Below are 27,998 nucleotides of genomic sequence, written 5' to 3' on the forward strand. Positions count from 1 at the left end.
AGACAGCCCTCCTTGCGGTGACGGAGTCGCTTCACACAGCGAGAGGTAACTCTCCTCTGTCTTGATTCTCCTGGACCTGTCTGCAGCATTTGACACTGAACCACCAGATCCTCCTCTCCACCCTCGAGGGGATGGGCATCTCAGGCTCTGCACTCTCCCTGTTTGCATCCTACCTGACAGGTCGATCCTACCAGGTGACGTGGAGGGGGGGCCGTGTCGGAACCACGCATGCTAACTACGGGGGTTCTGCAAGGCTCAGTCCTGGGCCCCCTTCTCTTCTTGCTCTACACAACATCTCTGGGTTCTGTTATTTGCTCGCATGACTTCTCTTACCATTGTTATGCCGATGACACACACCTGGTCTTGTCATTTCCCCCCGGTTACACTCAAGTGGAGGCACGCATCGCTGCATGCTTGGCTGACATCTCGAAGTGGATGACGACACACCACCTGAAGCTCAACCTGGACAAAACCGAGCTACTGTTCATCCCGGGGAAGGGCTGCCTGCACAGAGATCTGTCCATCACCATTGACGATACCGTGGTGACGCCAACTCGGACTGCGAGGAATTTGGGTGTGACCCTGGACGACTAATTGTCGTTCTCAGCAAACATTGCATCAGTTACACGCTCCTGCAGATTCCTGCTCTACAACATCAGGAGGATTCGCCCCTTCCTCACTGATGAGACGGCGCAGGTGCTCATCCAGGCTCTTGTCATCTCCCGCCTGGACTACTGCAACTCACTACTTGCCGGAGCCCCGGCGTCGGCCATCAGACCTCTGGAGCTTGTCCAGAAAGCTGCAGCTCGCCTGGTGTTCAATCGCCCCAAGTTCTCCCACACAACTTGCCTTCTCCGTTCTCTACACTGGCTCCCTGTAAGAGCTCGCATCCAGTGTAAGACTCTGGTGCTAGCCTACAGGGCAGTGAAAGGAACAGCTCCTTCCCATCTCCAGGCCACGGTCAAGCCCTACACCCCCGCCCGACCACTTCGCTCTGCTGCCTCGGGGCGATCAGTTGCCCCGTCGCTCGGAGGTCCCTGCGGCCGGTCGCGGCTGTTTCCTGTCCTGGCTCCACAGTGGTGGAATGAACTCCCCACTGACGTCAGGACAGCAGAGTCACTGCCCATCTTTCGGCGCAGGCTGAAAACTCACCTCTTCAAAAAGGCCTTTTACTTAGCATCTATTGTATTCATACTAGCTTATTGCACTTATTGTTTTCATATTAGTTTGTGGCACTTATTGCATTTGTTTGTTTCTGCACTGTACGTTGGCTCTGGTTTATGCTCTTAGATGCTTGTTTGAGGAGAGGAGATGCACTTATGACTTCTGGTGACTAGTAGTTCTCTTGAATACTTATGTTGAATACACTTATTGTAAGTCGCTTTGGATAAAAGCGGCTGCTAAATGACTAATGTAATGTAGTATTTGTTGAAGTATTGTGTTTCTACTAGCGTTTGTTGAAGTATTGTGTTTCTACTAGCGTTTGTTGAAGTATTGTGTTTCTACTAGCGTTTGTTGAAGTATTGTGTTTCTACTAGCGTTTGTTGAAGTATTGTGTTTCTACTAGCGTTTGTTGAAGTATTGTGTTTCTACTAGCGTTTGTTGAAGTATTGTGTGTTTCTACTAGCGTTTGTTGAAGTATTCTGTGTTTCTACTAGCGTTTGTTGAAGTATTCTGTGTTTCTACTAGCGTTTGTTGAAGTATTCCTTCAGACTGAATTCATTATAAATATTGAAGCACAAACATGAATCAGGAGCAGATCACAGATCAGCGCTGCAGGCCGACTCACAGATGTTTGATTGGCCGAGCTTCAGAGAGTCTGATTGGTCGATCGGCCTGCAGCTGCTGCAGAGTTCAGGTGACTGAAGTGTGACTGAAGTCTGGTTCACAGAGTCCACACCTGCAGGTCTCTACAGGTCTCTGCGGATCCACAGAGACCTTGATGTGAAGAGACTGCTGGTTCAATAAAGTTTATTCAAGCTGTCGCTGAGATGAGAATACTGAGCAGTAAATAAGGTATATTATGTATTACAGGTAGAGATTAATATATTAATATTATTAGTGCTGGGCAAGTTAACGCATTCATTAATTAACGCCGACAATTATTTTATAGCGCCTTAACGCATTTTTTTATTTTGAAAGTCCGTTGCTCACTGGAGACTACTGGACATCGCTGCGGTAAAGTCAGACACTCAGATCTCCGTGGTCAACTCAGCAGACACTTGCATGTTAGTGCACCTATATGCTGAAATTCACTAAACGCATTCAAACGGCACAGATCGGGAGCGAAAGTTAGCGGAAAGATAACATCCGGTTTCTTCAGACGAACATCCGGTTTTCAGAATAAGATGCCAACAAAGTATGAATTATATTCACATTAAGTATAAAACATGCTACCTGCATCTCGTGAATTAAAGGGAAAATATACCTAAATTGTGCGTAAAGTGTCTTTATTCTTTGATCGCTGGGTCACCATCATCACCTCTGAGTTACAGCATTATGTTGATGAACAGTAGAGCTGCATTCACATGCTCTGACTGTCATGAAGACAGACATTTTTGCTGAAACATGTTATTCCTGTTGCACAGCAGTGGAACGTTTCACATACTGAGCACAGATAGTGAAGAGATAGAACTGCTGCTGTGTAGAGAGAACACTGCTGCTAACAACCTGATGTGTTTAAAGCGTTTACACCAAATGTTATTGCCCTTTTGTTCATATAGCAATACTTTAAAATAAAAGTGCGCAATACACTACTTTTGAATTCATTATTGAACTTTGCCATAACAATGAGATTAATCTCAAAGAATCCATGCAATTACTCACAATTAAAAATTGCAATCGTTGCCCAGCACTAATTATATTATGTATTACAGGTAAAGATTAACAGATTAATACTGATATTAATTTAAAAACCTGGGAACGCCTCGGGATCCCCCAGAATGAGCTGGAACATGTTGCCGGGGAGAGGGAGGTCTGGGTCAGCCTGCTTGGCCTGCTGCCACCGCGACCCGACCCCAGATAAGCGGAGGAAAATGGATGGATGGATGGATTAATTAAAAAACATGTTTTAGTTTTATTCCAAATTAAAATGAGTTGATTTTTAAGGTTTGATTTGAATATTCAAAATCTTTTTTCTTCAGTAAATGTAATGTTTTTTTATTAGGTGAAACTTTATTAAAACAGAATAAATGAACAAAGGTATTTTACTGTTAAATGATAACTGATCCAAATGTGATCCTGATCCACATCTGATCCACATGTGATCTAGATTCACATCTGATCCAGATCCACATCTACATGTGATCCACATGTGACTGTCTGGTCTTAAAGAGACAGCGTCCCTCAGACTTACATAGCGACCCCGAAGAACTCGTGTCGTGCGGTGGAGACGACCACGTCGGCCTGAAGAAGAACCTGCAGGTACTGGTCTCTGGACAGGAAACCCCAGTTCTGGATGTGAGGGTCCAGCTGAGGTCTGGCCTCTGAGAAGATGTCTGAAGAAAAGACCACAGAAGAAGAGAGCCTCTGCTTTATAAAAGACATGTTTATTAAGAAACTCTGACTGAATAACGTCAGTTAGCTTAGCATATAATGTCTGTTAGCTTAGCATATAGCGTCGGTTAGCTTAGCATATAATGTCTGTTAGCTTAGCATATAATGTCAGTTAGCTTAGCATAAAGACTTGTTTCCTCTCAAACTATGAAACAGCTCTACATAAGTGCACACAGAAGAGAAAATTAGTTATTGTTGTGGGAGAAAAATGTATTTGTGTCTTGAAATATATTTGTGTAAAATCAATCATATGTTCTTCACTGCTCTCTCACAGACTGAACATGAGCTCAACATGAAGCTCATGTTCATCGGCGGTGTTAGGGTCAGGTTAGTATGTTCTGTATTGGTGGAGTCAATGACATAATTATTGAAATTGTTAGGTTTCTTATTTGTTTTTTTTCTGATATTTATTTTTCAACTTTGGGTGCATTTTTGGAGTATTTGCCATACCCCCAATCTCACCAAAGTTGGCACACTTGTCAGGCCTGGTGAAAATAGACGTGTGATAGAAGTGCCATATTCGTGTGTAAAAAAAAACGCACTCTAGCGCCCCATACCAGTTGTACCGGCGACGCCCCTCTGCCAGTATGTCCGATTTACTTGAAATTGCTACAAAAAAGCCTCTCGGCTCCGCCGAATTTTGTGAAGAACAAATTTTTGCGAACTCCTACAGGCTTGGTCCGATTGCTACCAAATTCGCTGTGGATAATAAGTGGATTGATATCATCTAAAATCATTCAAAGCTTGTTGATACCGCATTGCGTTTGGAAGCTATAGACCAGGGGTAACCAATAGGCGGACCGCGGTCCGGATCCGGACCCAGACGCTGACCTATCCGGACCCGGACGTATAACTGATGGATAATTGAGCATTATACATTTTGGCGGCGCACTTCTATTTTAACGTGCGCAGCTTTTCTAGCCTTTACGGCACTCGGTCAGCAGTCCAGGAAATACACCAACAAATACATGCATTGTAAATCATCTCACGTGACGCTACTCAGCCAATCGAATATCTGTATTCTGAGACTCATCGTGAGCCGAGTGAGATTTGCACACAGACAGGAGAGAGACGGGGAGAGAGAGAGAGAGAGAGCAGTGGGAGAAGTAAGTCCGAGGAGCAGATTAAGATGGCGTGCTCTAAAAAGAGAGAAGTGGACCACGGAAATAGAGCTTTAACAAAGAATGGACGGACTATTATTTGTTCATTCTTGCTGCTGGCGCTACTAAACCACTGACTCATATGTTCAGATACCGTGGCCAAAAGCGCCAAACGTCACTACGAGACCAAACACACATCTTTACACCAAACATACACACTCCAGTCTGAACTGAGGGCAAGATGTTGAGATGTGTAGAGATTGTTTATTATAAAGTTGACTGAGACAGTTATGATGTGAAATGGATTCAATAAAAGAGAAGTAAAAAGTTAACTCCAGCCACACTCTTTCATTTTCATTCATTTTTCTAAAGCCAAACACTTTCTTTTAAGATGCAAGTTTTATTATTAATTTTATGTGTATTTGATTTTTAGATGGAGCCATTATTTTACTTGAAATGAGAGAACATTTATTATTATTATGTATTTCTATGCGTTGTATATAATCCATCCAGTTAAATTTGAAAGCTGAGAATAATTGTTGAAATATAATTGATGTGTACTTTCTGTATTTGATTTGTTGTTGTAGTTGTTGACGACACAGTGACGTTACTACTAGGCAAGTTAGATATTGTTGTAATGTTCCGGACCTTTGCACGAGGAGATTTTCTCAATCTGGACCTTTTGGAATTGTAATTGAATACCCCTGATATAGACCAATAAACTTCGTAGGGGCGTGGCTTGTATATCAATACACATAACAAATTTCTAGGACTGCCTTTTTATCTCTCCAGCTGATTCAGAATGCTGCAGCTCGTGTACAAACAAGAACTAAGAAAAGAGATCATATTACTCCTCTATTAGCTTCTCTGCACTGGCTCCCTGTAACATCCAGCTGATGTAACTCAGCTGGACATGTTCCAAACAGTCTCAAACTTCTCATACTTGATAACACTCATGGCCTGAGGATGTCTACGAGCTAATGTCCACTAATACTCAACGTGCCACCTACTGGCCAAAGGAAATCTGCATTTTTGTGACAAACAGCTTCTTATTTACATGACTTTTACACAATGTGGTTTACACTTGATATAAAGCAACAGAATGCATGTTTGCACGTGTTCTGTAGCGCCACACAGCGGATACAGGAAGCGGTGGACTATTTGCAAAGCATCATTTCCAGCATCAGGCAGTCCACGCAGGAAAAAAACATCGGACTTAGGGACACGTTGTCCGACGGTCGCGGAGTCCCGCCGTGAGGATGCGAGGGCCCGTTATTATATAATTATTATTAGTGCTGGGCAAGTTAACGCGTTAATTTCGCGTTAACGCATTCATTAATTAATGCCGAAAATTATTTTATCGCGCATTAACGCATTTTTAAAATTTATTATAAATTAAAAAAAAAATTTTTTTATTGAAAGACAAGAGACAATACATATACATAACAAGAGGATGACAAGAACAGTGGGATAAAAGCCAGCAAACATCCTATAGTCAGTTGTGTGTGTGTGTGTGTGTGTGTGTGTATGTATGTATGTATGTATGTATGTGTGTGTGTATGTATGTATGTATGTATGTGTGTGTGTGTGTGTGTGTGTGTGTGTATGTATGTATGTATGTGTGTGTGTGTGTATGTATGTATGTATGTATGTATGTATGTGTGTGTGTATGTATGTATGTATGTATGTATGTGTGTGTGTGTGTGTGTATGTGTGTGTGTGTGTGTGTGTGTGTGTATGTATGTATGTATGTATGTGTGTGTGTGTATGTGTGTGTGTGTGTGTGTGTGTGTGTATGTATGTATGTATGTATGTATGTGTGTGTGTGTGTATGTATGTATGTATGTATGTGTGTGTGTATGTATGTATGTATGTGTGTGTATGTCCTTGAGCCTTTTGAGATGGAAAAAAAATAATAATAATAATTAAAAAACAACAAAAAAAAAAACAGGTAAGTATTTTTAATTTGCATCTCGTGAACCAAATGTTATTGCCCTTTTGTTCATATAGCAGTACTTTTAAAATAAAAGTGCACAATACACTACTTTTGAATTCATTATTAAACTTTGCCATAACAATGAGATTAATCGCGATTAATCCATGCGATTAATCGCGATTAAATATTTGAATCATTCCCCAGCACTAATTAGTATTATAAAATTATTATTAGTGAGTGAGCAGCATGTTTGTCTTTTCTATAATAACACACATAGTATAATAAAGGAGATGAAATGAGTTAAAATGATAATAGGTCATAAACTAAAAGCTCTAATTAATAGAATATAAAAGTTTCTTCCTTCTGAAGAGAAATAAAGAGTGATTTTATAAGAAGTGTGACGTTTGTGTCCGTAGCAGAAAGAACAGGTGAACATAATCATATATATATATATATATAATAACGTGACCTTATTAACGACATCACATCCTAATGGATTAACTTCATAAACATCTTCACAGATACGAAGCTTTACTGTCACTGTTTATGATGAAGTAAAACTGTGTCTTAATATCTCAGAGTGTGTTCATTAGGTTAACGCACGCACGCACACACACACGACCCTGTGACCTTCACATCATCTAATAACACAAACACACAGAAGGTGAAAGAAGTCAGACTTCATCAAACTAATGTGATGAAGAAACTCCTCATCATCAATATTTATCTCAGTTATTATTATGAGCTTCTGAAGACTCCGGTCATGTGACCTCCACACTTAGAAAATCATTTTGTGTGTGTATATATATATATATATCTATATATATATATATATATATATATATATATATATATATATATATATATATATATATATATATATATATATATGTGTGTGTGTGTGTGTGTGTGTACCTGGTACATCAGTGAAAGTCTCTCCGAGCACCGACAGATGAAAGTCGACTTGTTTCTCTTTCAGTTTCATTAAAGTGGAGAAAAAGAGTTCAGGGTTCTTGTCGTGTTCCCTGAAAAACACACAAATATTAACTAAATATATATTAGTGCTGGGCAACGATGAACATTTTTAAATTGCGATTAATCTCATTGTAATGCACAAAGTTCAATAATGAATTCAAAAGTAGTGTATTGTGCACTTTTATTTTAAAGTACTGCTATATGAACAAAACGTCAATAACATTTGGTTTGTAAACACTTTAAACAGTTTAAATTCTCAGTAGTGATACTAAATGATGCTTATTATACATATTACAAACAAAACACTTTAAAAACTCTAAAACAATCATTTAAATGAATCATTTCTTTTTTGCTTTTCTTGGTATTTTGGTCAGACATATGCAACGCTGATTACCGTAATATGTGTGGTATTTGTTATAAATGTACGTTGGTACATAGAGGGTGATAAGAAGCTGTACATGGAGGGACTTAGGACCCAGGGGACTGTAGGTGAAGGAAGCAGGAAGAGACGGAAGAGACGCCACACAAACAGCTGTCCACTGCTCGCTGCCGGTTCTTGTGTTAAACATGTCCGCTTCATAAAAAAAAAAAACTGCGTTAACACGCGATAAAATAATTGTCGGCGTTAATTAAGTAATGCGGTAACGTGATAATAACGCGTTAACTTGCACAGCACTAATATATATTTAAACTTAAGCATGATTGGACATGCAGCGGTGTGTTTGTGTTGCTCTTCTTCTGTGGTAATGATTGGACATGCAGCGGTGTGTTTGTGTTGCTCTTCTTCTGTGGTAATGATTGGACATGCAGCGGTGTGTTTGTGTTGCTCTTCTTCTGTGGTAATGATTGGACATGCAGCGGTGTGTTTGTGTTGCTCTTCTTCATTGGTGTCATGTAATCTGCTTTGAACAGATGGATTATTGCTTTTATTCCTCAGAGTTAATCTGTGTTTTAATCTGTTTGTGACCTGGATCCTCAGATTACTGCTCGTTTTATTGCTGCTGGGGGGGAGAACAGCTGTTTCAGGTGAAGAAGCTGGAGCACCGTAGGGGGGGGGTTGATCACATGATGTCCAGCTGATCTGAACCAGAAGGCATCAACTACACAACTCTTATTTTACTGGTCTTTAGATGGAAGTCTGGAGCTCTTTAATCTTATTAGTAACTGAATATCACATGTGATCCCAAATGAATGAATTAGGGTTAATAACTATTATTAAGTCCATTACATTTATATTTATATTTCGACTTTTTCACAGTAAAGTGTAATTCATGTATATGTATATATTATACATATATGTATATATATATATACACATATACATATATATACATACATACACATATACATACATACATATAGATATATATCAGTGGTGGGCCGTCAGTGGCCTAAACAGAATCACAAAGTTATAGCTATTTTATAATCTAATAATGTTTCATAAATACACTACATGTATTATAATATTTTCCCCATTATCTTATGTTCTCATGCACAGCTCCTGTCTTCCTCAGTTGCTCTGCTTCCAGTGCAGCTTGTTTTAAGTAGAGCTTTTATCCAATCAGATTTCACCTCTGTGTCTCTAGGTAAGAAGAGAGGCCCGAGGCCTGCAGACTCACAAGTGCATCCATGTGCACTTTAAGTGAATGGGGACGATATTGTTGATTGTCATATTCTTCAACCAATCAGATCTTTAGTTTGACATGTTGGGCGTATTCTTTGACATGTCAGAGCCTGCTAGCTGGACTACAAGTACGTCAGCATTAACGTGCAGCTCAGTGTCCAGGTGCAGCTCTGCAGTGAGGTGCAGCGTGCTGTGATTGGTCAGTGGGCGAGCACGTGACTATCGTGAAACTAAACTTAAGGAAGCAGGCAAAGCTTAGTCAGAGTAGTAAGAGTTCAAATTGAAAGATATGGAAGAAATTATGAATTTGTTTGCATTTTGCTTGGTGTAGATTATTATTATTTTACCTAGCTTTGTTTTTTTAACACTCAATGGCTGAAGGAGGAGAAACGGATTAGTGAGTTAGGATTTAACCGTTGGATTAAACTCTTAGTCAACAAAGAAAGGAGGATGGAGTTCGTCTTTAAGTCAACAGCGTTTGTTTTTACATCTAATATGTGAATGGCCCTCCGGTGTGCAGCAGAATGCGTGTTGCTGCAGGTCTGCTGGATTGATTTGTTGCTCTGTTGTCATATAATATATGTGACTGGTTCTTGTGAGTTTGTTGTTGTCATTAAGTTAATTATATAATATGCATTGTCCGTTAATTACGAAGCATACCGTCATGCGCGGAGTTATTGTTTGTTAAGCTAGTTTAGTGTAGCCTCCCAGAAGTGCGGGGCCTCAGCTGTTTTTTGTTTTGTTCCGGGTTCAGCGCAGTCCACCGAAAACATTATATTTCCCACAATTTAAGCTTCTGCGTTTTCCAAATGCACTCGTATTATTCAAACGTATTGTTCGGTTCGTAAGCCTCGTACCGAATGGTTTAATACGAATACGTGTATTGTTACACCCTAGAAACAAATAACCGTAGCTGTGGCGCCATCATGAGGTTATTAGGAGGTGTTTCAGCTGCAGGACAGCACTGAAGGCGCAGGTATGAAATGCACGGCCCGCCACTGATACATATATAGCTATACATATAACAGAGGGATGGTGGCTCACAGAAGGAGTCAGAAAGGTTTTGTAGAAATGAATAATCTTTGAGTCCAGAGGGAGAAGCTGAGAAATGAAATAATCTGTTCAGTAATTCTTCACCTCAGGAAACATGGAGGATCTGTTTGACCTTCACACTCTTCTACTACAGTCTGTTCACTGTATCCAGCATCAGACCAGCAGCTACTAAAACATAATATAATATAATATCATAGAAATATAAAAAACAGTCAGCTCACTAACTCATGGAAATATAAAAAAAAACCTTCAGCCTGCAAATCAAAGGAATAAATAAATGTGAAAATTGTGCAAGAAGAGTTTGGTTTCATTGACGGCAGTAAAGAGAAAAAAAAGTCATATAGATAGATAGATAGATAGATAGATAGATAGATAGATATATTTATTTATTAGTGCTGGGCAAGTTAACGTGTTATTATCGCGTTACCGCATTAATTAATTAACAACAATTAACCGACAATTATTTTATTGCGAGTTAACGCAGTTTTTTTTTTTATTATTAAGCGGACATGTTTAACACAAGAACTGGCCGGCAGCGAGCGGTGAACAGCTGTTTGTGTGGCGTCTCTTCCTGTTTCCTTCACCTACATTCCCCTGGGTCCTAAGTCCCTCCATGTATAGCTTCTTATCACCCTCTATGTACCAACGTACATTTATAACAAATACCACACATATTACGGTAATCAGCGTTGCATATGTGTCTGACCACAATACCAAAAAAGAAAAAAAGAAATGATTCATTTAAATTATTGTTTTAGAGTTTTTAAAGTGTTTTGTTTGTAATATGTATAATAAGCATCATTTAGTTATCACTACTGAGAATTTAACAAACATAAAAACATGACGTAGATAGGTTTGCAGGTTTCAAGAAATATATTTAAATATCATCTCTTCCACACATGAAGATAAAGTTGTGAACACCGGCTGAATATCTATGATCAGAATCATTATAACTGTGTTATAACTGCTGCTGTGTAAAGAGAACACTGCTGCTAACATGAAACTGATGTGTTTAAAGTGTTTACAAAAAAAAATCATGCGATTATTATATATAAATATTAGTGCTGGGCAACGATTACAATTTTTAATCGCGATTAATTGCATGGATTCTTTGCGATTAACCGCATTGTTACGGCAAAGTTCAATAATGAATTCAAAAGTAGTGTATTGCGCACTTTTATTTTAAAAGTGCTGCTCTATGAACTAAAGGTCAATAACATTTGGTGTGTAAACACTTTAAACACATCAGGTTGTTGTTAGCAGCAGTATTCCCTTTACACAGCAGCAGTTCTATCTCTTCACTATCTGTGCTCAGAGTGTGACTGTGTGTGAAACGTTCCACTGCTGTGCAACAGAAACATGTTTCATCTACACATGTGTCTTGTGTCTTCATGACAGTCAGAGCATGTGATGCAGCTCTACTCTTCATCACTATGATGGTGTAACTCAGAGGTGATGAAGGTGACCCAGCGATCAAAGAATAAAGACACTTTACCCACAATTTATGTGTATTTTCCCTTTAACTCACGAGATGCAGGTAGCATGTTTTATACTTAATGTGAATATAATTCATACTTTGTTGGCATCTTATTCTGAAAACCGGATGTTGTCTCATGTTAATCTTTCCGTTAACTTTCAAAGTCCTTCGCTCGCTCCCGATCTGTGCCGTTTAAATGCGTTTACCGTGAATGTCAGCATATAGGTGCACTAACATGTAAGTGTCTGCTGAGTTGACCACGGCGATCTGAGTGTCTGCTGACTTTACCGCAGCGATGTCCAGTAGTCTCCATTCCTCCACCGCTGCCAGTGAGCAACGGACTTTCAAAATAAAAAAAAATTAAAAATCATTATAACTGTGTTATAACTGCTGCTGTGTAAAGAGAACACTGCTGCTAACATGAAACTGATGTGTTTAAAGTGTTTACAAAAAAAAATCATGCGATTATTATATATAAATATTAGTGCTGGGCAACGATTACAATTTTTAATCGCGATTAATTGCATGGATTCTTTGCGATTAACCGCATTGTTACGGCAAAGTTCAATAATGAATTCAAAAGTAGTGTATTGCGCACTTTTATTTTAAAAGTGCTGCTCTATGAACTAAAGGTCAATAACATTTGGTGTGTAAACACTTTAAACACATCAGGTTGTTGTTAGCAGCAGTATTCCCTTTACACAGCAGCAGTTCTATCTCTTCACTATCTGTGCTCAGAGTGTGACTGTGTGTGAAACGTTCCACTGCTGTGCAACAGAAACATGTTTCATCTACACATGTGTCTTGTGTCTTCATGACAGTCAGAGCATGTGATGCAGCTCTACTCTTCATCACTATGATGGTGTAACTCAGAGGTGATGAAGGTGACCCAGCGATCAAAGAATAAAGACACTTTACCCACAATTTATGTGTATTTTCCCTTTAACTCACGAGATGCAGGTAGCATGTTTTATACTTAATGTGAATATAATTCATACTTTGTTGGCATCTTATTCTGAAAACCGGATGTTGTCTCATGTTAATCTTTCCGTTAACTTTCAAAGTCCTTCGCTCGCTCCCGATCTGTGCCGTTTAAATGCGTTTACCGTGAATGTCAGCATATAGGTGCACTAACATGTAAGTGTCTGCTGAGTTGACCACGGCGATCTGAGTGTCTGCTGACTTTACCGCAGCGATGTCCAGTAGTCTCCATTCCTCCACCGCTGCCAGTGAGCAACGGACTTTCAAAATAAAAAAAAATTAAAAATGCGTTAACGCGCTATAAAATAATTGTCGGTGTTAATTAATGAATGCGTTAACGCGATAATAACGCGTTAAATTGCCCAGCACTAATAAATATATAAACAAATTTAACTCACCACCTGTGAGGCCAGACAATGTGAAGAGGTTTCATCTGGTCTCCAGTGTCCCCCTCACTAACTGGTCTCTGGTCTGTTCTGGGTTCACTACTGGACTCATGAGGATCTTCCTGCTGGTCCCCCAATGATGGAGACTCACCAGACCTGTAAGATTATAATAAAACCATTTTCATATAAACCTAAAACAATGATCAGAATCAACAAACCAACTGTAAAGTCTGACTGGCAGGACTCTGTGTGACGCAGCCATGCATTCCTGTGACCATCACACTCTGCGTATACGAGTTAGATGATATTTCCTGCGTAGACCAGCAGCATAGCAAGATCATGTTGCCAGGTCTTAAGCCTCAAATGTTTTGAGTGTACCTCCGATACAATCATAAATGTAAGCCTGTTAAGATTATTAAGAAAATGAATGTGTGTGAATGTGCTTCAGTGTTTGTAACATAACAGACTGTCAGTTTACTGGGATGGGGTTCAACTCCCTGCAGTGTCCTGCTGATTGTATTTGGACTTACATGAAAGTTAACAAAACAGTAGTGCCGTTTGCTGTTACTTGAACACTTTAATTTAACACTGTTTTCATTTTAAGTTCTTCTGTAACTTTAGATTGTAGTGTGAAGCATTCATTGTAACGTTTAACCTGATTGTCATGAAGAAGCTCTGGACAGATCATTTATACTAATGCCCACTGACATGGTTTGAAAATGCACTGTTATCTAACTTTTGCTCTCCAAGCATCTTAGTTTGCACATATTTAGATCAGAGAAGTCTTTTTCTCATGGTGTGCCCACAAACCCTTTCAATAAGTTCAGTGTTTGGGCCGCTGTAATTATAGAATCCTGCTTACATCCGTGCTTATCAGTAGGTGGCGCTATGACTATGAGTTAATATTGGCATGCAGAAGTCCTAAAGCCATGACAGTTAACAAGCATGTCAAGTTTGGGACAGTTTTGACAAAGTACAGTCGAGTTACAACAGCTTGATGGATGATGGTGAACCATGTAAAATGGCCGTCACACCATATCCACGTCGTTCGATGAAACCTAAAGCTTTTAGTAACTTTTAATCGCTAAGGTCTTTAGATTGTTCTGACCAAATTCTAAGCTGATCGGATTAATTCCCTAGGAGGAGTTCGTAGTACAGCACCTGGAAATGGAAAAAAACACGAGAAATTCATACAAAATTCAAAATGGCTGACTTCCGGTTGGGTTTAGAGCATGGACCCCTAAGACTTTTTTTTAAGTCTACATGTGATACATCTGCTTACCAAATTTTATACATCTAGGTGAAACATACTGCGAGGGCTGCATCGTCGAAATATTGTCGGGGGCGCTATCGAGCCGACGTGCCACTCTGAAGCATTAAAATCACATCAGATAACAACATTCAGGATTTGAAATGTGTTTGACAAGTTTGATTATGTTTTGAGCATTTGTAGCCCCTCAAAAACAGCGAACAAAGCGTCGCCACGGCAACGGCTTTTCACGAAACAACAAGCTTTGAGTAAGTTTTCATCACAAAGGTCTTTAGATTGTTCTGACCAAATTTGAAGTTGATTCGATTATTTCCCTAGGAGGAGGTTGTTAGAGTACAGCACCTGGAAATCATAAAAATAACATGAGAAATTCATAAAAAATTCAAAATGGCTGACTTTCGGTTGGGTTTAGAGCATGGTCCCAAGAGACTTTATTTTAAGTCCACATGTGATACATGTGCCTACCAAATTTTGTACATTTATGTGAAACGTACTGCGAGGGCTGCTTCGTCGAAATTTTGTAGGGGCGCTATTGAGCCGATTTGCCACTCTGAATGAATAAAATCATTATATGCAACTACATTTTCGCCTTTAAATCTGTTTGCTAAGTTTGCTTATGTTTCGAGCATTTCTAGCCTCTCAAAATTACCATCGTTTATCACGGCGAAGACTGCATCGCCACGGCAACAGCGTTCGACGAAACATCAAAAGCTTCATGAACTGGCATTATGAACTTCTTATATTTGTGTGGAACTAATTTGATGTTGATCTGATTTACCTACTAAGAGAAACGAGCCAAAGTATAAAGACTTTAACTTCCTGTTACCAGTAGGTGGCACTACGACTATGATTCAAAACTGGCCTGCAGATGTCTTCAGGCCTGGAGTCTAATCAAACATGTGAAATCTGGTAAAGATCTGATGATGTGGAGTTGAGTTACATCAGTTTATTTGTTCATGGCGAAGGATCGAAATTCGCCGAGCCGCCACGTCGCCGCCCTTCGACAACTTCTTACAATCTTCACAATGAAGCATTATCAAGGTCTTAAGGCTTTTCCGACAACATTTGAGAGGGATCTGATTAATCTGTGAGGAGCAGGATGTCAAAGTACACAATTTACAACTTCCAGTTGCCACTAGGTGGCGCTATTACTATGATTCTAAATTGTCATATAGATGTGCTTTTTTTGCCGCCACGCCACGGATACATAGTACGATAACTTTTTGATCTTTGAGTAACTTTTCACTGCCAAGGTCTCAAATCTGAAGTTGATCGGGTTAAATCTCTGGGAGGATTTCGTTAAGGTACGGCGCCTTGAAATGGTCCAAAAACGTCCTAAAATTAAAAATGTCCGACTTCCTGTTTGGTTTAATGAAAGACTCCAAGAGAATTTTTTGTACGTCCCATCACGTTCCACATACCTACCAAATTTCATACAGCTAGGTGAAACCCAATGTTGGGGCTATTCAAAAGGTGGCGCTATCGAGCCAATATTTCATACCGCAGCTGGACACCCCAATAATTCTGCGAGTTTCGCAAATTCTGGCTTGCGTGCCAAATTTCAAGATCCTACCAGTATCCCAAGCGCCTCCTTTTACCCTTCAAAGACAGAGTAAGAATAAGAATAATAATAAACATTTGAAGAATAGGTCCTCCGCTCCGACTACGTCGGTACTCGGGCCCTAATAAGTGCTGTTTGGATGTAGTGAAGTGTACAGCCTGTAGGGGGCGCTGTGAGAGATTATCAATGTCCCACTAAATATAATCTATATTGTCTCTATATAGACTAGAACGATTTATAGTAGTATAGTAAATAGTGTTTATAGTAGTATAGGAAAGAGTGTTTACAGTAGTATAGGAAAGAGTGTTTATAGTAGTATAGTGCAGAGTATTTACAGTAGTATAGTAAAGAGTGTTTATAGTAGTATAGTAGTGTTTACAGTAGTATAGGAAAAAGTGTTTACAGTAGTATAGGAAAGAGTGTTTACAGTAGTATAGGAAAGAGTGTTTACAGTAGTATAGGAAAGAGTGTTTATAGTAGTATAGGAAAGAGTGTTTACAGTAGTATAGTATTGTTTACAGTAGTATAGGAAAGAGTGTTTACAGTAGTATAGGAAAGAGTGTTTATAGTAGTATAGGAAAGAGTGTTTACAGTAGTATAGGAAAGAGTGTTTATAGTAGTATAGGAAAGAGTATTTACAGTAGTATAGGAAAGTGTGTTTATAGTAGTATAGGAAAGAGTGTTTACAGTAGTATAGGAAAGAGTGTTTACAGTAGTATAGTGCAGAGTATTTATAGTAATATAGTAAAGAGTGTTTATAGTAATATAGTGCAGAGTATTTATAGTAATATAGTAAAGAGTGTTTATAGTAGTATTAGTAGAGAGTCTTTATAGTAGTATAGTAAAGAGTATTTATAGCAGTATTAGTAGATCATGTATTTTACCGTGGAGTCTGAGCTTCATCATCAGGCGTCTCTTCCGGCCTGTCGAGAGCTTTGTGTTTGAGCAGCAGCCTGAAAACCAACAACAGAAATGTGTTAACACATGAAGACATCTGCAGATTCCAACAGTCCTGAATGCTCCTGAACGCCTCACCACTACTGAGGGAGAAATAAACAACAGATTTCATTCAAGTTATCAGTGTTTTTATCAGCTGCTCAGGAAATCTGTTGTTTTAGGATCCATGACAGCTAACATCAGGTCTCATTTGTTAACAGATGACATCATCAACATCATCATCATCATCATCATCATCATCATCATCATCATCATTAATCTGGGCTTTTAACTTTCTCAACCCTCCAAAGAAATCTGATCTTAAAGAGACATGTTCAAACTGAATCTCAGGAAATGATTCACAGAGACACTCTGAAGCATCAAAGATCAGATCTGAGGTCAGATTAATCAAATTGATGAAGGTAAAAGGAAGTGACGGAATACTGAAAGAAAAAGACATAGGGACGTAAAGGACTTAAACAACATAAAACCAACCCAACAGAATCTAAAACAAACCAACACCACCCACTGTGAGAGCAGCTCGTGGGTCCTTTAGACGAAGAGATCCGGCTCGGAGACCTGAGGCCTAAAGCTGACCTGGAATCAGCCGTGTCACACTGAAGGTCTCATAGCTTGGAAGTTTCTGTCACTTTAAAACCGTCTCAACTCTGGATCTGGATCCGGTGGACTGGAGGAGTCTCATCAGGTCATTCCAGCTCATTAAGATCCACATTAGAGTTATTAAAAGGAAGTCCACCGATGGTCACGCTGTCTGAACATGATGTAATGCTCATATGGAGGGAAAGCTATGACATCCGGAGCGACGGGATTATTACCAGAGAAGAAGAAGCATCTGCTGTAAATCTGTAAAAGCCCCAAACAAAACAAGTTCAACCTGCTGCTTTCATCTGCAGGTTCAGCTGGGACACAAAGACCGGACCTGATCCACACGTCTGTTTGCAGTAATTTAATTATTAATAATAATTCATTTTAATGAAGAGGAACAAATTACGGATCAAACCTCACACGCACTCAAGCTGCTGCTTCTTCTTTTATAAATCTCCATCAATCAGCTGTTCACGTATCAACACTTCTGCATCAGTCGGTAGAACACCAAAGAAGAAGTCAGAGGTGGTGCTACAACACCAGATGGACACTTTGTCATAGACCCGGTCCGTCATAGACCCAAAGACATTGAGACCAGGTCTGAAATACAGCCAACAACAACAACAGACCCGGTAGAAATAATCCCAACGACAAAAAAAAGAGTCATTCTTTATTATTTAAATTCTACTTTATAGATCTGCTTTAGAACAGGACCCACCTGGACCCAGTTAGACTCTATGTAACTTAGACCCAACCCGGATTGTGGTCCCAGATCTGGTTTCAGGTACCAGGGACCAAATAGACCCATTCAGACCCCCTACGAAATAGACAAGATCCAGAAGAGAACCAGCGAGAACCTGGACCTTAAGTGAGGACCAGAGGACGGATAGACCTGAACAAAAGGGAAACCTATTACTTAAATAAATCCAGAGACTAATTTAAAGACCCAGATTCAGGTCCTAGGTCAGGTTTCAGAAACAAAGAGGACCCATGAGACCTGTACCAGGTTGTAAAAAACAATTAGTCATTGTCAGAGTTCTTTAGAGAACAAAACCTTGATCAGGATTAATCTGGTCCTCCTCTGCAGCACCTGACGACCAGCAGAACCACGACAGCGGCACAACAAACTGGCCCCACCACAGAAGAAGAAAAGGCTTCTGGGACACCTGCCGGTCACGTGGGGGTCCACATTGATCCGGTTTGACTCGGCGGTGATGGATGTGATGTCTTTGTTTCTGCCGGCTCAGGTCAATCACTATTAAATTAAAGTTGTCCACTCAAAGGCCGGTTGATAGATGGACGCCATAGAGAGGCCACAGGGCCTCACAGACTCACTAAAGACCCGCTCTGGTTTTGTTCTCTTCTTTTGGGTCGACAGATTCTTCTTCTATGGAATCTACCTCTGACGTTAAAGGACTAAAAACTAGGAGATTCTTCTTCTTTGTTGGTATTAAAGAGGAAACAACTAGAAGAACTGAAGTGTCCTTGATGGTGTTAAAAATCACACTGTTAATTATGGGTTGTTTAATATATAAAATATAAATGAGAGCAGATAAATCCAAAGGTAAGAAGAGTTAACGTGTTTAAGGGAGTTATTATTTCAAGCATCAGAGGAAACCGTTGACAGACTATTCTGCTCAGAATTGAGTTGAATGTTTTATTGTAAGTGAAACCTTCTGATGGCTCAGATTTCATGTTTTGTATCACAATAAATTCAATGTCTGGTTTTTGGACAGTTGGTTAAACAAAGAAGACGTCACTTTGGACATTTTTTATGTAATATACAAATACAAAAACTGTTTTCTACACTAAAGTGAATTGTTAACTTTTGACTCTTTCTGATATTTTACAGTCAAAGTGATTCAATCAGCACATTAATTAATAATGATAATAATCATTAGTTTAAGATTTAAAATGAACAGTTTACAGATAATTATTAACAACTGCTGCATTCAGAGAAGTTCTCCCTCTGGAACACTGGCGTTTATGAACACATTAATACCCCCCCTCCTCCACGCGAACACATATATATATATATATATATATATATATATACATACATACATATATATATATATATTTCATGTAACATGTTTGTTTCAGACTTCTTCTGATAGAAAACAGACCTCAGGTGAGATCTTACAGCTGATATTGATCATATATTGTTTATCTTCATAACAACAATCTGTGATCTCACTAACCTGACATCAGGGAACTGGATTGGGTAGTAGAGGACCACACACTTGGGCCGGATCAGCAGGTCCAGGTCTTTGGGTCGGTGGTCTGGGATCTTCTTCATAAAGGAGGAGATGGAGGACAGGAAGGAGTCCATGTTGAAGACGGAGTTAAACACCACGACGTCTGACACCAGGCTGCAAACACAGGAACACGACTTCAGGGACAAGGTGGCTGATAGTAGAAGAAACGTGACAAATAATAAGAATAAGAACAATAACAACACCAATAAAATAACAATAACACCAATAAAATAACAATAATAATACCACCAATAAAACAACAATAACAACAATACCACCAATAAAACAATAATAATAATATGATAAGTGTAAGCCTGAGCCACTCCTAACTATAAACCTGAACCAGTCCTAACTATAAACCTGAACCAGCCCCAACGATAAACCTGAGCCAGCCCCAACTATAAAGCTGAGCCAGCCCCAACTATAAAGCTGAGCCAGCCCCAACTATAAACCTGAACCAGCCCTAACTATAAAGCTGAACCAGCCCTAACTATAAAGCTGAACCAGCCCCAACTATAAACCTGAACCAGCCCTAACTATAAACCTGAACCAGCCCCAACTATAAACCTGAACCAGCCCCAACTATAAACCTGAACCAGCCCTAACTATAAACCTGAGGTGAGGACGATTTTAAATGCTATTCTGGATTTTACAGTAAGACAGTGCAAAGAAGCTAAGTGGGTGGCAGTTTGCATTGTGTTTGGCTAACCGCTAACAGAACCACCAGTACACTCACTGTTGTACCTCTTCGCCACTCAGCTGATGTTACACTTCAGACAGTTTGGCGAGTTTCTTTTAGTTTTTGGTGAGATTGTTTGTTTGTGACCTGGAGGAGATCTGCTCTTCACTGAGTGAACCTCTGTAGTTTTGATATAAAACACTGATACACTGAGCTTCAGAGGCTGATTTGAGTCTCATAATCAAATGAGTGAATGTGGCTTCGATCCAATCACAGTCTCTTAATGACCAGCTGTTTTTAATGCTGCAGTAACGACATTAGAGGATTGTGACTTATTGATATGCTGCCCTGTAGATCAACAACAATCAGTCTTCTGCTCTTTACTGTTAGACGTCTGATTAATGACAACTAGACCCACAGCATCAGAGCAGCTCGTTAACCAATCATGTGCAGTCTGACATGCTCATTAAGACAAACAGCTGAGAAGAACAAACAAACATCTCATTTATTATAGTACTTATGAATCAGTAATAAACCTCCAGCAGCAGTAACATCACAGAAGATCATATTATGACTTAACCTTTAATGTGTGGAACATTTAACATTAAACACAAGAAAGATTTCTTTATTCGGTGTAACGGCTCATCTCTGTATTTAGTTTATATCTGCTGAGTTTAATACAGTCAAGGAGGATGGATGGGTGGATGGATTATGAGTGGATGGATTGATGGGTGATGCGTGATGAGTGGATGGATGGATGAGTGGATGGCTGGATGGATGGATGGGTGATGAGTGGATGGATGGATGGATGGATTGATGGGTGATGGGTGGATGGATGGGTGATGGGTGGATGGATGGATGGGTGATGAGTGGATGGATAGATGAGTGGATGGATGGATTGATGGGTGGGTGATGGGTGGATGGCTAATGAGTGGATGGATGATGGGTGGATGGATGATGGATGGGTGGATGGATGATGGGTGGATGGACGGATGATGGGTGGATAAGTGGATTGATGGATGATGGGTGGATTGATGGATGGCTGATGGATGGATGGGTAGATGATGGATGGATGGGTGGTTGGATAGTTGGATGGTTGATGGGTGGGTGGGTGGATGATGGATGGATGGATGGGTGGATAGTTGGATGGTTGATGGGTGGGTGGGTGGATGACGGATGGTTGGATGAATTGATGGGTGGGTGGGTAGATGATGGATGGATGGATGTTTGCATCCTACCTGACAGGTCGATCCTACCAGGTCTACACAACATCTCTGGGTTCCGTTATTCGCTCGCATGACTTCTCTTACCATTGTTATGCCGATGACACCCAGCTGGTCTTGTCATTTCCCTCCGGTGACACTCAAGTGGAGGCACGCATCGCTGCATGCTTGGCTGACATCTCGAAGTGGATGACGACACACCACCTGAAGCTCAACCTGGACAAAACCGAGCTACTGTTCCTCCCGGGGAAGGGTTGCCCTCACCGCGACATGTCCATCACCATTGACGATACAGTGGTGACGCCAACTCGGACTGCGAGGAACCTGGGTGTGACCATGGACGACCAACTGTCGTTCTCAGCAAACATTGCATCGGTTACACGCTCCTGCAGATTCTTGCTCTACAACATCAGGAGGATTCGCCCCTTCCTCACTGACGAGACGGTGCAGGTGCTCATCCAGGCTCTTGTCATCTCCCGCCTGGACTACTGCAACTCACTACTTGCTGGAGCCCCGGCGTCGGCCATCAGACCTCTGGAGCTTGTCCAGAAAGCTGCAGCTCGCCTGGTGTTCAATCGCCTCAAGTTCTCCCACACAACTTCCCCTCTCCGTTCTCTACACTGGCTCCCTGTAAGAGCCCTCATTCAGTTTAAGACTCTGGTGCTAGTCTACAGGGCAGTGAAAGGAACAGCTCCTTCCTATCTCCAGGCCACGGTCGAGCCCTACACCCCCGCCTGACCACTTCGCTCTGCTGCCTCGGGGCGACTGGTTGCCCCGTCGCTCAGAGGTCCCTGCGGCCGATCGACCCGATCGCGGCTGTTTTCTGTCCTGGCCCCACAGTGGTGGAATGAACTCCCCACTGACGTCAGGACAGCGGAGTCGCTGCCCATCTTTCGTCAGGCTGAAGACTCACCTCTTCAAGAAGTACGACCCTGAGCCTTCCACTCACCACTTATTGTATTCATACTAGTTTGTTTCTGTACGTCTGCTCTGGTTTATGCTCTTAGATGACTGTAATGTAATGTAATGAAATGGGTGGATGGATGATGTATGGTAGAATGGATGGATGGATGGAGGATGGATGATGGCTGGATAATGGATGGGTGGATGGATGAGTGGTAGAATGGATGGATGAGTGGATGGATGGATGAGTAGATGGATGGATAATGGATGAGTGGATGATGGATAGATGTCAGGCAGCTGTTCACACCATGACCCCACTAACATACATCATTGTAAAGTATTAATGTTTACCATGAGAGGACCTGGTTGTATCCGTACTGGAAGTCTCTCTCCTGGTCTTTGCGGACCGGATACACCAGCTGGTTCTCATGGAAGTACAGAACCTTCTTTAGACGAGCCAGATCTGGTCTGAGGGCCACCAGCTCACACAGGTTCAGGACTGAGCTGCTGAACAGGACTCTGAGCAGTAAACCACACAGAAATAAGATGTTAATGGACGAGAGTCCTGAATCAGGAAGCAGGATTTGTGGTTAATGATATACATACACTTATGTAGGACAAAAAACACAACGAGGCACCGCCCCGTACAAGTACTGAACATCAACATCTATGGAGAAATTAACCCTCTCAGAGCAAGTAGGCTCCTCTGTTAAGACCTTCTGTGAGTTCCATATCGTAGAACCTCAATGCAACCAAAGCACTTTGGATGAGCAACTGGGACTTTTCAGCTGGTATAAAATGCTTTGGTGGCCACGGCCACTTGTCGGTCTGGACTTACTTGGGACTTGTTGGTCTGACATACTACACCCAAGTTCCACCCAAACAGGAACTACAAACAAACTGAAGTCAACTCTGACTGAATTCACAAAGAAACAACACAAGCTTTGAGAAAAAGGTCTTCCTCAGCTGAAGTGTTCAGATGATGATATGGACCACCAGGACCAGGTCTTCCCCTGTGGTGGTCCTGTAGTCGCGACCCCTGATGATGATGTACCATTAACTACATCATCTGTCACCTGTGAGAGACTCACCTGTATGAGGGACAGGTGGGGACGGTCTGGCTGAAGTGCAGCGCCGCTGCCCTCGCCCTCCAGTGCCATTTCTTGGCGGGGAGCGTGAAGACGGAGCAGCCGGTGATGTTCTGCTGCAGCAGGTCGATCAGCTGTTTGTGAGAACCTCCGTAGAACGGTTCCACCAGCAGAACGCTGGGACCCTGAGAGCTCTGACAGAGAGACACGTGTTGATCACATTGATCGGCTGGAATCAACATTCACTTTGGATTTATTCAGTTTTTCTTTGTAAGCATGGATTCTAATAAATATAAAATAACTTCTTATAATCAATTATAAATGTATTGTTTATCATTAACGGATTGTTTTTTAGGCATAAACAATCTATAAGTTTAAAGTTTGAGCTATTTAAAGGATTTCATCTTTTATTGTGATAACAATGTGGTTATTAAACTTTCTTAATATGTTTAGCTGCAGCAGTAACAGTCTTTAAGAGATGAGAACACATCCTGTTGTGTCACAGAAACAGTCAAACATCACGTCTCCTCTGAGCAGTTTGTGTATTTAATAACTTGAATGAGTTCATTTCTAAATATAAAGACGGCTCAAAGGTTTTAAATATCAGAACTTTATTAATCCTCAGAACAACTTTAGTTCAACATGTGGGGAGAATGTAATATATCTAAATATTTATTATAATAAACTGATGAATTAAAAGCTTTAATTAGCTCAAAGGTGAAGTTTCTGAAAACAGTCTAAAAATACTTTAAATACACCCAGTACCTTAAAAAACAGCTGTTGGTTCAACATCTGTACGCGTCTCTGAAGTCAAACCATCAGCCTCGTAAATAATAATAATAATCCTGTTTATTATTAAAGCTGTTACACCAACATCCATCATGTGACAGGAAGCATTTTAAAGTGACCTCAGAGGATTTAAGCTTTCTATTAAACATGAGAATGAAGATAACAATTTAATAATAATAATAATAACACAACAACAACACAACAATACAATAATAACAATACATTAATAATAACAATACAACAACAATGACAATAATAACACAATAATAATAATAAGATAATAATAACAATAAGATAATAATAATAATAATAATATAATAATAATAGTCTGAATGACGTTAATGTCACATAAACTTTAACATTATCCTGAAGCAGAAATATTGAGCTGTTCATACATTTTCTTTTTGTTCATCTTTGGATTAATCAGACAACAGAAAATGAATCTATTTATAGTCCAATAATAAAGTTTATCAGGAAAAGTGTCAGAGAAGCAAAAACTCATTGTGTTCTATAGAAAAGTGCTGACAGAAGTAAACACGTGAACCAGTGGTTCTCAACCTGAGGGGCAGGACCCCTCGGGGGTCCTCAGATAACGTGAACACATATGTTTATTCTCATGGTTAGATGGAGGAAGAGGAGCTGATCCACTCGACGTTTACAGAAATGGAAAACTATTGTTGCAGAAAGTTAACTCTGCATCTCCAGACAACAGTGAATGAGCAGATAGAGGAGTCCATTATGAGGAGGAGGAAGTGGACGTCTCCTCGTCCTCCCACTGATTCACAGTCCTCGGCCATTACGACGGCCACAATGGAGCTAATGCGCTGCAGCACTTAGACTCCCCACAGACGGTCGATATCTGGAGCTCCCATCAGAGCGAGGAGATGAGCTGTGACCATGTGACCATGAGGCACAAAGAGAAAGTGATTGGAAACACAAGCACAATGTCTCCCATTGTGTTCAGAGCGGACCAATGAGGAAACGAGGCCTCAGCATGTTTCTACAGAGGACCCTCTCTGATCACCATGTGACCCCTCAGGAGGTCCTGGACCACAGGTTGGGAACCACTGGATGAGGAGACTTCATCATTTCACATCAGCTTCATTAGTTTAGAGTTGATATAGATATAATGATCACATTTCATCCTCAAGTAAATAACAACTCAAAGTCAAAGTAGTCAATATGATATTAAAATGTTCAAATAAAACACTAAAAGTGAACAAATGATGAACGAAGAAAGGCACGGACTGAGGATGGACTGAAGACGGACTGAGGACGGACTGAGGACGGACTGAAGACGGACTGAGGATGGACTGAGGACGGACTGAGGACGGACTGAGGACGGACTGAGGACGGACTGAGGACGGACTGAGGACGGACTGAAGACGGACTGAAGACGGACTGAGGATGGACTGAAGACGGACTGAAGACGGACTGAAGACGGACTGAGGACGGACTGAAGACGGACTGAGGACGGACTGAGGACGGACTGAGGACGGACTGAGGACGGACTGAGGACAGACTAAAGACAGACTAACGGTTGAGGTGGAATGGAGCCGCCTACGTTCAGTCTGACTCTGCTACATGTGAGATCCATCATTCCACCTTCAGACCACGGGGGGGATTCCAGACACTCATCTCAGATGAACACCTTCTCTTCACTCGCCCACTGACGCTCACATGGAACACCGAAGGGTTAACGTCAGGGAACCCCCTCTGAGCCCATCAAGGGTTAAAACCAGTCAACTGAAAACTCACTGGAGTCAGTCTCATGATGACGATGATGAAGATGCGAGTAGCAGGAATCCACTGTAATGTCCTCCAATAATCACTAATCACTACTCTATCAGATTAGAACAGTTTGAATACAACAACTGACGCACTAATGATAATATCAATATGCGGTATTACACACAGTATACTTTGTATAATACCACAGTACACCGTCTATAATACCACAGTACCAGGGTAGGAAATTTACATATTTTTAGGGGGCAATTTTTGCCCCCACTGACTGAAATCCACGGGCATTTAAAAAAAAAAAAATTGGGCCACTTTTTGAAACTTGTGAAATAACATTTAACCTTTGTTCAAAATAATAAATATACTTATTTAGGCTTACAGTATATGAGCAATTGTCATCAAATGGCAATAATAAGACTATTAGGCAGTAGTCTACAGATTCAAAGTGTTTTCTTAGATTTTTTGAACAAAAAACAAACATAAATCAGACAATCATATTCAAATTTATTCTTATTTCTTTGTGGTTATTTATAGTTATTATTAAATTTTTTTAACTATTAACAATTATTAAGTCAACGATGCCTTGATTACATATACATCAGTCATTGTGTGGAATTTTTGAGAAAAACATTTTTATAGCACCTTAAAAATTAAAAAAATGTGCCATTTGAAGGTACAAATTCAGTTCAGAGTTGTTGCTTAGTAAAATATCTTAATTGACTGTCAGTCAGGTATTATTCATTTCCAGCAACCCTCAAATCAAAGAATAAAGACACTTTACGCACAATTTAGGTGTATTTTCCCTTTAACTCACGAGATGCAGGTAGCATGTTTTATACTTAATGTGAATATAATTCATTTAATCTAATTTCCATTATGCAATATGTATACTTTGTTGGCATCTTATTCTGAAAACCGGATGTTCGTCTGAAGAAACCGGATGTTGTCTCACGTTAATCTTTCCGCTAACTTTCAAAGTCCTTCGCTCGCTCCCGATCTGTGCCGTTTGAATGCGTTTACCGTGAATGTCAGCATATAGGTGCACTAACATGTAAGTGTCTGCTGAGTTGACCGCAGTCTCGCAGTCACAGGTCTGATTAAGAAGCGCTCCATTTATTTATTCGTTTAGAACGTTCGGTTCTTCACGCACACGCAAACTGGCAACTGGACCGGGTCATATAGGCTACGATGTTTTTGACAAGTTCATTAAATTATCATTATTATTAGAGGAAATTATGGGGGCATTTTTTGCCCCTCTCCTAGTGATATCAGGGGCAACATTATATTTCTTAGGGGCAGTTTTGCCCTTTGCCCTCGTGTATTTCCGACGCTGCACAGTATACTGTGGTATTATACACAGTATACTGTATTATAGACAGCAAGTTTCAGAAGTGATTTGAAATTACTTTTGAAGCACTTGTTAAAAGTACAACTACTGAAGTAAAAGTACAACTACTGAAGTAAAAGTACAACTACTATAGTATAAGTACAACAACTGTATAAGTATAACTACTTAAGTAAAAGTACAACTACTAAAGTAAAACTACAACAACTGAAGTACAAGTACAACTACTGAAGTAAAAGTACTGAAGTAAAAGTACTGAAGTAAAAGTACTGAAGTAAAAGTACAACTACTAAAGTATAACTACTGAAGTATAAGTACAACTACTAAAGTATATGTACAACTACTAAAGTATAAGTACAACTACTGAAGTAAAAGTACAACTACTAAAGTATAAGTACAACAACTGAAGTATAAGTAAAACTACTGAAGTACAACTACTAAAGTATAAGTATAACTACTGAAGTATAAGTATAACTACTGAAGTATAAGTACAACTACTAAAGTAAAAGT

At 40.2% G+C, this 27,998-nt stretch overlaps 1 protein-coding gene across 11 annotated transcripts in view; it reads right to left on the reverse strand.

The window, feature by feature from the left end:
- gtdc1 (glycosyltransferase-like domain containing 1) overlaps positions 1-27,998 on the reverse strand; it is a 41,677-nt gene that overhangs the window by 12,258 nt on the left and 1,421 nt on the right. For 2 of the 11 annotated variants that reach the window (XM_076112195.1, XM_076112194.1), the window contains 7 exons: positions 23,615-23,805; positions 22,875-23,042; positions 19,662-19,832; positions 16,803-16,871; positions 13,100-13,243; positions 7,507-7,616; positions 3,356-3,497 (listed from right to left, as the gene is read on the reverse strand). In XM_076112195.1, the coding sequence (XP_075968310.1) occupies positions 3,356-3,497; positions 7,507-7,616; positions 13,100-13,243; positions 16,803-16,871; positions 19,662-19,832; positions 22,875-23,042; positions 23,615-23,805 (995 nt within the window). Of the gene's footprint in view, positions 1-1,789; positions 1,957-2,916; positions 2,999-3,355; positions 3,498-7,506; positions 7,617-13,099; positions 13,244-16,802; positions 16,872-19,661; positions 19,833-22,874; positions 23,043-23,614; positions 27,680-27,998 lie in introns of those variants that run through there. The other 9 variants (XR_012959381.1, XR_012959382.1, XR_012959385.1 and 6 more) reach the window with 9 other exon arrangements.

Source organism: Anarhichas minor, unplaced genomic scaffold, assembly GCF_050575085.1.
Source record: "Anarhichas minor isolate MPS153535 unplaced genomic scaffold, ASM5057508v1 ptg000048l, whole genome shotgun sequence".
NCBI classification, from domain to species: domain Eukaryota; kingdom Metazoa; phylum Chordata; class Actinopteri; order Perciformes; family Anarhichadidae; genus Anarhichas; species Anarhichas minor.